Source organism: Anomaloglossus baeobatrachus, chromosome 7 (assembly GCF_048569485.1).
Source record: "Anomaloglossus baeobatrachus isolate aAnoBae1 chromosome 7, aAnoBae1.hap1, whole genome shotgun sequence".
Classification (NCBI taxonomy): Eukaryota; Metazoa; Chordata; class Amphibia; order Anura; family Aromobatidae; genus Anomaloglossus; species Anomaloglossus baeobatrachus.
The window spans coordinates 288505499-288517021 of record NC_134359.1 but is presented as its reverse complement, the minus strand read 5'-3'; the positions used below and the strand labels follow the sequence as shown (position 1 = coordinate 288517021).

General features: G+C 37.9%; 1 protein-coding gene across 1 annotated transcript in view; it reads left to right on the top strand.

Moving 5' to 3' along the window:
- The first annotated feature begins 617 nt into the window (after window positions 1–617).
- LOC142245553 (melanin-concentrating hormone receptor 1-like) overlaps window positions 618–11523 on the top strand; it is a 53203-nt gene continuing 42297 nt past the window's right edge. Inside the window, exons 1-2 of the mRNA XM_075318342.1 lie at window positions 618–843; window positions 11117–11356. Coding sequence (XP_075174457.1) covers window positions 11180–11356 — 177 coding nt within the window. The 5' untranslated portion in view covers window positions 618–843; window positions 11117–11179. The remainder of the gene's footprint in view (window positions 844–11116; window positions 11357–11523) is intronic.

Here is an 11523-nt window from a genome sequence, read left to right as displayed (position 1 = left end):
ATCCAACCCTGGCCCGGTCCCCATTACTGCATGTAGTGTGAGTGGAAACCGGTACCGATGTTCCCAAAACCCAGGATAAGTACTACACCCTAATGGGGGTGCAGTACCCTGTGGTGCCTAAAACCTCAGGGGCGCCACACAATCACAATTTTCTAGCTGTTAGCTCTCAGGCGATGGCCCCGGCTTGTCCAGTGTCTAGAAGCTTCTGTGCACTACTCACAATGCCCAGCACTGGGAACTAGCTCATAACAGCAGTGCACGCCAGCAGAATTGTGAATGCAGCTCTGGAGCATAATGCAGAATTTAACTTTATTTTTGGGACTTGCTGTATAAAAAAATCTTTCATTCACTGACAGCAAGCAGATATCTTGAGAACGTTTAGGAAGTGAAACGCAAATATATATTAGAAAGTTGCAGAATTTTTCATTCTCCGCAGCTCCGTCCTGACCCTTGCAGAGCGGTCTGATGACGTGTGCCGCCAGTAACGGGGGGAGACGTGGAGCGCGTGGCTCCGTCCACTGCAGCAGAAGTTTATTGAGTCTCTGATCTCCGGGGATGGTAATGGCCGTGTGACGGGGGCGCCGCCGCTCGCTGACTTTTTTTGTCTTCTTTTCCATAGGAATTTGCAATAATGTGATAAACGGTTTTCACGCTGCGCTGGAGTCATTGTAGCGCCGCAGACGTCAGTCACAAAACGCCGTCTGCTGCCTCTGCCGGATCCTCCAGAATACAAAACACCTCCGTGACGTCTCAGGACCCAGCGCTCAATATCCTCCTCCTGTACGGAGTCGTGGGATCCAACACTTCTGATTGTCGCGGTGTAACGGAACGGAGAATATCCTTGTAGGTCTACAGAGACGTATCTAGTTAGAGTCAGTCAACTAATTTATATGGGGAACATCAGACTGTCCTCAATATCAGATATAAGGGAAAAGAAGGGTGGGGCATGTCATATTTCAATCTGCCTGATCCTCTGAGATAAACTGCTGCCAGAGGAGAACTTTCATTGAAAACTCATGAACGTTCAGTCAAGCCAGTCGTGCATGTGTAGAGGGATGTCATTAGAAATAGCTGTCATATTAGTGATATGGTTAACTTTAGTGACATCATCACTGCAGTGACATCATCAATATAGTGACAGCTTAACATGCAGTGACACTAAAGTAGCGACATCTTAATGTGACATAATCAGTGACATATCAGTGAAGTAACATCATGACCGTAGTGACATCTCTTAAAGTGACATCATGAGTGTAGTGACATCATCAATATAGTGACACTAGCTGTAGTACCTGTCATTGCCCAGGATAGTAACTGTCTCTCTGTTTCTCTTCCTGTCTCTGTCCCTCTTCCTCTCTCTTTCTCTCTCTCTTTGTCTGTCTGTCTCTTTCCCTGTCTGTCTCTCTATCTCTTTCCCTATCTCTCTATAACTTTCTCTCTGTCTCTGTCTCTTTCCCTATCTGTCTCTTTGTCTGTATCTTTCTTTGTCTCTGTGTGTCTCTTTTTCTGTCTGTCTCTGTCTGTCTCTTTCCCTTCCTGTCTCTGTCTGTCTCTTTCCCTGTCTGTCTTTGTGTCTGTCTGTTTCTGTGTGTCTGTATCTTTACCTGTGTGTCTCTTTCCCTGTCTCTGTCTGTCTCCCTGTCTGTCTGTCTCTGTCTTTCTCTTTCCCTCTGTTTTTCCCTGTCTCTTTCCCTGTCTTTTTCTCTTTCCCTGTCTGTCTCTGCCTGTCTATTTCTTTGTCTGTCTCTGTCTGTCTCTTTCCCTGTCTGTCTCTGTCTATTTCCCTGTCTGTGCTTGTCTGTCTCTCTCCCTGTCTCTCTCCCTGTCTTTTTCCCTGTCTCTTTCCCTGTCTCTTTCCCTGTCTCTTTCCCTGTCTCTTTCCTTGTCTGTCTCTCTCTGTGTCTATTTCCCTGTGTCTGTCTCTGTCTCTTTGTCTGTCTGTGCTTGTCTGGCTCTCTCCCTATCTTTTCCCCTGTCTCTTTCCCTGTCTGTTTCCCTGTCTTTTTCCCTGTCTCTTTTCCTGTCTTTTTCCCTGTCTCTTTCCCTGTCTCTTTCCCTGTCTCTTTCCCTGTCTCTTTCCCTGTCTCTTTCCCTGTCTCTTTCCTTGTCTGTCTTTGTCTGTCTATTTCCCTGTCTGCTGTCTCTGTCTCTTTCTCTGTCTGTCTGTGCCTGTCTGTCTCTTTCCCTGTCTCTGTCTGTCTCTGTCTGTCTATATCCCTGTCTGCTGTCTCTGTCTCTTTCTCTGTCTTCTGTGCCTGTCTGTCTCTTTCCCTGTCTGTCTGTCTCTTTCCCTGACTGTCTGTCTCTTTCCCTGTCTGTGTCTGTCTCTTTCCCTGTCTGTGTCTGTCTCTTTCCCTGTCTGTGTCTGTCTCTTTCGCCGTCTGTGTCTGCCTCTTTCCCTGTCTGTCTGTCTCTTTCCCTGGCTGCATTGTGACACGCCAACACTCCATTTAAGGGCATGGCTGCGCATATTTCTGAAGTTCTGGGTGAATTGTGGCTCCCAACTCCATTGACTTTAACGTAAGCAGTTTTTTTGGTGAAAAACTGTAAAGCGTGGGGTTAAACTTTCCTCACAAAACATAGTCTATGAGTCAAATGGGGCCTCTGCGCAAAATTTTGTGATTGTAAATGTGACGGTGCAGATTCCTTTACCCCTTTAGCGGACATACACACACACATACATACACTTAGCTTTATATATTAGATGTGTTAACATGACATCATCACTGCAGTGACATCATCAATATAGTGACGTCTTTACAAGTAGTGACACTAAAGTAGCGACATCTTAATGTGACATAATCAGTGATGTGACATCATGAACGTAGTGACATCTCTTATAGTGACATCAATGGTGAAGTGTGAAGTGGCAGAAGTGGTGTAGAGAAATTGCGTAATGTGAGATCATCAGTATAGTGACATCATCAGCGCAGTGACATCATCAATGTAATGACAAATGATAAAGTGATAACATCAGTGCAGTGACATCATTAATGTAGTGATGTCACTATGTGACATCATCAGTGACCGAATAAATGGCCTCTATAACCTCTCAGCTTCCTTGGGACACTATTACGTTGAATGTTTCTGGGAAAGTTGTGTGGCCACCATTATACCTCCATATATAACGCACCCATTTTCCTATATTGCTATATGGCGAATTTGCGACATACAGTGATCAGACGGCCGATGACCTTAACCATCCGGTGATGGATGAACTCGCAGACACTAATGTAGTTTTATGTGCAGGTGATGGTCGCACTTAAAGGTCATCTGGGAAAATGTAATTTCTCAAAAATAATTTGCTTTCTCCTCACGATTTATCACTACGGAAAAGGGAAGTTTGGCAAAAAACCATAAACATTAAACTCACAAATAGACAAGAAGTCAACTAAGAAGTCTCAGTGCTGCGAGTACAAAGAGGCGGCAATATACTGCTATATAGAGAACTGCTGGATCATGTACAGGAATATACCTACTATAATACTGCCCCCTATGTACAAGAATATAACTACTATAATACTGCCCCCTATGTACAAGAATATAACTACTATAATACTGCTCCCTATGTACAAGAATATAACTACTATAATACTGCCCCCTATGTACAAGAATATAACTACTATAATACTGCTCCCTATGTACAAGAATATAACTACTATAATACTGCTCCCTATGTACAAGATTATAACTACTATAATACTGCCCCTATGTACAAGAATATAACTACTGTAATACTGCCCCTATATACAAGAATATATCTACTATAATACTGCCCCTATGTACAAGAATATAACTACTATAATACTACCCCTATGTACAAGAATATAACTACTATAATACTGCCCCTATGTACAAGAATATAACTACTATAATACTGCTCCCTATGTACAAGAATATAACTGCTATAATACTGCTCCTATGTACAAGAATATAACTACTATAATACTGCCCCTATGTACAAGAATATAACTACTATACTACCCCCTATGTACAAGAATATAACTACTATAATACTGCCCCTATGTACAAGAATATAACTACTATAATACTGCCCCTATATACAAGAATATAACTACTATAATACTGCTCCTATGTACAAGAATATAACTACTATAATACTGCCCCCTATGTACAAGAATATAACTACTATAATACTGCCCCTATGTACAAGAATATAACTACTATAATACTGCCCCCTATGTACAAGAATATAACTACTATAATACTGCCCCTATATACAAGAATATAACTACTATAATACTGCTCCCTATGTACAAGAATATAACTACTATAATACTGCCTCCTATATACAAAAATATAACTACTATAATACTGCCCCTATATACAAGAATATAACTACTATAATACTGCTCCTATGTACAAGAATATAACTACTATAATACTGCCCCCTATGTACAAGAATATAACTACTATAATACTGCCCCTATGTACAAGAATATAACTACTATAATACTGCCCCTATGTACAAGAATATAACTACTATAATACTGCTTCTATGTACAAGAATATAACTACTATAATACTGCCCCCTATGTACAAGAATATAACTACTATAATACTGCTCCTATGTACAAGAATATAACTACTATAATACTGCCCCTATGTACAAGAATATAACTACTATAATACTGCTCCTATGTACAAGAATATAACTACTATAATACTGCCCCTATGTACAAGAATATAACTACTATAATACTGCCCCCTATGTACAAGAATATAACTACTATAATACTGCTCCTATGTACAAGAATATAACTACTATAATACTGCCCCTATGTACAAGAATATAACTACTATAATACTGCTCCTATGTACAAGAATATAACTACTATAATACTGCCCCTATGTACAAGAATATAACTACTATAATACTGCCCCTATGTACAAGAATATAACTACTATAATACTGCTCCTATATACAAGAATATAACTACTATAATACTGCCCCTATGTACAAGAATATAACTACTATAATACTGCCCCTATGTACAAGAATATAACTACTATAATACTGCTCCTATATACAAGAATATACCTACTATAATACTGCCCCTATATACAAGAATATAACTACTATAATACTGCTCCTATGTACAAGAATATAACTACTATAATACTGCCTCCTATATACAAGAATATAACTACTATAATACTGCCCCTATATACAAGAATATAACTACTATAATACTGCTCCTATGTACAAGAATATAACTACTATAATACTGCCCCCTATGTACAAGAATATAACTACTATAATACTGCCCCTATGTACAAGAATATAACTACTATAATACTGCCCCTATGTACAAGAATATAACTACTATAATACTGCTCCTATGTACAAGAATATAACTACTATAATACTGCCCCCTATATACAAGAATATAACTACTATAATACTGCCCCTATGTACAAGAATATAACTACTATAATACTGCTCCTATGTACAAGAATATAACTACTATAATACTGCCCCTATGTACAAGAATATAACTACTATAATACTGCCCCTATGTACAAGAATATAACTACTATAATACTGCCCCTATGTACAAGAATATAACTACTATAATACTGCTCCTATGTACAAGAATATAACTACTATAATACTGCCCCTATGTACAAGACTATAACTACTATAATACTGCCCCCTATGTACAAGAATATAACTACTATAATACTGCCCCCTATGTACAAGAATATAACTACTATAATACTGCCCCTATGTACAAGAATATAACTACTATAATACTGCCCCCTATGTACAAGAATATAACTACTATAATACTGCCCCTATGTACAAGAATATAACTACTATAATACTGCCCCCTATGTACAAGAATATAACTACTATAATACTGCCCCTATGTACAAGAATATAACTACTATAATACTGCCCCCTATGTACAAGACTATAACTACTATAATACTGCCCCCTATGTACAAGAATATAACTACTATAATACTGCCCCTATGTACAAGAATATAACTACTATAATACTGCCCCCTATGTACAAGACTATAACTACTATAATACTGCCCCCTATGTACAAGAATATAACTACTATAATACTGCCCCTATGTACAAGAATATAACTACTATAATACTGCCCCCTATGTACAAGACTATAACTACTATAATAATGCCCTCTATGAACAAGAATATAACTACTATAATACTGCCCTCTATGTACAAGAATATAACTACTATAATACTGCCCATATGTACAAGAATATAACTACTATAATACTGCCCCTATGTACAAGAATATAACTACTATAATACTGCCCCTATGTACAAGAATATAACTACTATAATACTGCCCCTATGTACAAGAATATAACTACTATAATACTGCCCCCTATATACAAGAATATAACTACTATAATACTGCCCCTATGTACAAGAATATAACTACTATAATACTGCTCCCTATGTACAAGAATATAACTACTATAATACTGCCCCTATGTACAAGAATATAACTACTATAATACTGCCCCTATGTACAAGAATATAACTACTATAATACTGCCCCCTATGTACAAGAATATAACTACTATAATACTGCTCCTATGTACAAGAATATAACTACTATAATACTGTCCCCTATATACAAGAATATAACTACTATAATACTGCTCCTATGTACAAGAATATAACTACTATAATACTGCCCCTATGTACAAGAATATAACTACTATAATACTGCCCCTATGTACAAGAATATAACTACTATAATACTGCCCCCTATGTACAAGAATATAACTACTATAATACTGCTCCTATGTACAAGAATATAACTACTATAATACTGTCCCCTATATACAAGAATATAACTACTATAATACTGCTCCTATGTACAAGAATATAACTACTATAATACTGCCCCTATGTACAAGAATATAACTACTATAATACTGCCCCTATGTACAAGAATATAACTACTATAATACTGCCCCTATGTACAAGAATATAACTACTATAATACTGCCCCCTATGTACAAGAATATAACTACTATAATACTGCTCCTATGTACAAGAATATAACTACTATAATACTGTCCCCTATATACAAGAATATAACTACTATAATACTGCCCCTATGTACAAGAATATAACTACTATAATACTGCCCCCTATATACAAGAATATAACTACTATAATACTGCCCCTATGTACAAGAATATAACTACTATAATACTGCCCCTATATACAAGAATATAACTACTATAATACTGCCCCTATGTACAAGAATATAACTACTATAATACTGACCCTTTTGTACAAGAATATAACTACTATAATACTGCCCCTATGTACAAGAATATAACTACTATAATACTGCCCCTATATACAAGAATATAACTACTATAATACTGCCCCTATATACAAGAATATAACTACTATAATACTGCCCCCTATGTACAAGAATATAACTACTATAATACTGCCCCCTATGTACAAGAATATAACTACTATAATACTGCCCCTATGTACAAGAATATAACTACTATAATACTGCCCCTATGTACAAGAATATAACTACTATAATACTGCCCCCTATGTACAAGAATATAACTACTATAATACTGCTCCTATGTACAAGAATATAACTACTATAATACTGTCCCCTATATACAAGAATATAACTACTATAATACTGCCCCTATATACAAGAATATAACTACTATAATACTGCCCCTATGTACAAGAATATAACTACTATAATACTGCTCCTATGTACAAGAATATAACTACTATAATACTGCCCCCTATATACAAGAATATAACTACTATAATACTGCCCCTATGTACAAGAATATAACTACTATAATACTGCCCCTATATACAAGAATATAACTACTATAATACTGCCCCTATGTACAAGAATATAACTACTATAATACTGACCCTTTTGTACAAGAATATAACTACTATAATACTGCCCCTATGTACAAGAATATAACTACTATAATACTGCCCCTATATACAAGAATATAACTACTATAATACTGCCCCTATATACAAGAATATAACTACTATAATACTGCCCCCTATGTACAAGAATATAACTACTATAATACTGCCCCCTATGTACAAGAATATAACTACTATAATACTGCCCCTATGTACAAGAATATAACTACTATAATACTGCCCCCTATTTACAAGAATATAACTACTATAATACTGCCCCTATGTACAAGAATATAACTACTATAATACTGCCCCTATGTACAAGAATATAACTACTATAATACTGCCTCTATGTACAAGAATATAACTACTATAATACTGCCCCAATGTACAAGAATATAACTACTATAATACTGCCCCTATGTACAAGAATATAACTACTATAATACTGCTCCTATGTACAAGAATATAACTACTATAATACTGCCTCTATGTACAAGAATATAACTACTATAATACTGCCCCTATGTACAAGAATATAACTACTATAATACTGCCCCTATGTACAAGAATATATCTACTATAATACTGCCCCTATGTACAAGAATATAACTACTATAATACTGCTCCTATGTACAAGAATATAACTACTATAATACTGCTCCTATGTACAAGAATATAACTACTATAATACTGCTCCTATGTACAATAATATACAGTGCGTACAAGTAGTATTCAACCCCCTGCAGATTTAGCAGGTTTACACATTCGGAATAACTTGGCGTTGTGACATTTGGACTGTAGATCAGCCTGGAAGTGTGAAATGCAGCAAAAAAGAATGTTATTTCTTTTTTTTTTTTTAAATTGTGAAAAGTTTATTCAGAGGGTCATTTATTATTCAACCCCTCAATCCACCAGAATTCTGTTTGGTTCCCCTAAAGTATTAAGAAGTATTTCAGGCACAAAGAACAATGAGCTTCACATGTTTGGATTAATTATCTCTTTTTTCAGCCTTTTCTGACTAATTAAGACCCCCCCCAAACTTGTGAACAGCACTCATACTTGGTCAACATGGGAAAGACAAAGGAGCATTCCAAGGCCATCAGAGACAAGATCGTGGAGGGTCAGAAGGCTGGCAAGGGGTACAAAACCCTTTCCAAGGAGTTGGGCCAACCTGTCTCCACTGTTGGGAGCATCATCCGGAAGTGGAAGGCTTATGGAACTACTGTTAGCCTTCCACGGCCTGGACAGCCTTTGAAAGTTTCCACCCGTGCCGAGGCCAGGCTTGTCCGAAGAGTCAAGGCTAACCCAAGGACAACAAGGAAGGAGCTCCGGGAAGATCTCATGGCAGTGGGGACATTGGATTCAGTCAATACCATAAGTAACGTACTCCACCGCAATGGTCTCCGTTCCAGACGAGCCCGTAAGGTACCTTTACTTTCAAAGCGTCATGTCAAGGCTCGTCTACAGTTTGCTCATGATCACTTGGAGGACTCTGAGACAGACTGGTTCAAGGTTCTCTGGTCTGATGAGACCAAGATCGAGATCTTTGGTGCCAACCACACACGTGACGTTTGGAGACTGGATGGCACTGCATACGACCCCAAGAATACCATCCCTACAGTCAAGCATGGTGGTGGCAGCATCATGCTGTGGGGCTGTTTCTCAGCCAAGGGGCCTGGCCATCTGGTCCGCATCCATGGGAAGATGGATAGCATGGCCTACCTGGAGATTTTGGCCAAGAACCTCCGCTCCTCCATCAAGGATCTTAAGATGGGTCGTCATTTCATCTTCCAACAAGACAACGACCCAAAGCACACAGCCAAGAAAACCAAGGCCTGGTTCAAGAGGGAAAAAAATCAAGGTGCTGCAGTGGCCTAGTCAGTCTCCTGACCTTAACCCAATTGAAAACTTGTGGAAGGAGCTCAAGATTAAAGTCCACATGAGACACCCAAAGAACCTAGATAACTTGGAGAAGATCTGCATGGAGGAGTGGGCCAAGATAACTCCAGAGACCTCTGCCGGCCTGATCAGGTCTTATAAAAGACGATTATTAGCTGTAATTGCAAACAAGGGTTATTCCACAAAATATTAAACCTAGGGGTTGAATAATAATTGACCCACACTTTTATGTTGAAAATGTATTAAAATTTAACTGAGCAACATAAGTTGTTGGTTTGTAAGATTTATGCATCTGTTAATAAATCCTGCTCTTGTTTGAAGTTTGCTCTAACTTATTTGCATCTTATCAAACCTGCTAAATCTGCAGGGGGTTGAATACTACTTGTAGGCACTGTAACTACTATAATACTGCTCCTATGTACAAGAATATAACTACTATAATAGTGCCCCCTATGTACAAGAATATAACTACTATAATACTGCCCCCTATGTACAAGAATATAACTACTATAATATTGCCCCTATGTACAAGAATATAACTACTATAATATTGCTCCTATGTACAAGAATATAACTACTATAATACTGCCCCTATGTACAAGAATATAACTACTATAATACTACCCCTATGTACAAGAATATAACTACTATAATACTGCCTCTATGTACAAGAATATAACCACTATAATACTGCCCCTATGTACAAGAATATAACTACTATAATACTGCCCCTATGTACTAGAATATAACTACTCTAATACTGCCCCCTATGTACAAGAATATAACTACTATAATACTACCCCTATGTACAAGAATATAACTGCTATAATACTGCCCCTATGTACAAGAATATAACTACTATAATACTGCCCCCTATGTACAAGAATATAACTACTATAATACTGCCCTCATGTACAAGAATATAACTACTATAATACTGCCCCTATGTTCAAGAATATAACTACTATAATACTGCCCCCATGTACAAGAATATAACTACTATAATACTGCCCCTATGTACAAGAATATAACTGCTATAATACTGCCCCTATGTACAAGAATATAACTACTATAATACTGCTCCTATGTACAAGAATATAACTACTATAATACTGCTCCCTATGTACAAGAATATAACTACTATAATACTGCCCCCTATGTACAAGAATATAACTACTATAATACTGCCCCCTATGTACAAGAATATAACTGCTATAATAAGACAGTGCCAATAATTCCTCATTATTACTGGATGTCTATATATAGGGTTCCCTGTGCCGCCATCCTGTGTGTCGTCGTCAGCTGGCATGGTATGGAGTGCGTGCACTGATGCTTCGCTCGTCGTCTGCCGGTGGCTGGAGGGCTGCGCGCCCCCATTGGCTGCCTGCGTTTCACGCTGCCCAGGATCACACAAAACCCCGACTGTCGCTCAGTAGAGCAGTGATTGGAGCGACTGCAGGATTCATTCACAGAGCCGGAGCAGCGAGGAGGCAGCATCCTCACAAGGTGGGTACCAGGAGACTTTATTTGGATTTATGGGGGGATCTCGGAGGCTTCGTGCATCTTCTCTCATGGCAAAGGCTTCTAGTGGACATTTTCAACGTGAGATATAGCAGAGCTGAACTGATCGTTACATTCTAATGAGGTAGGGCTATGTAATAGTTTCCCCTGCA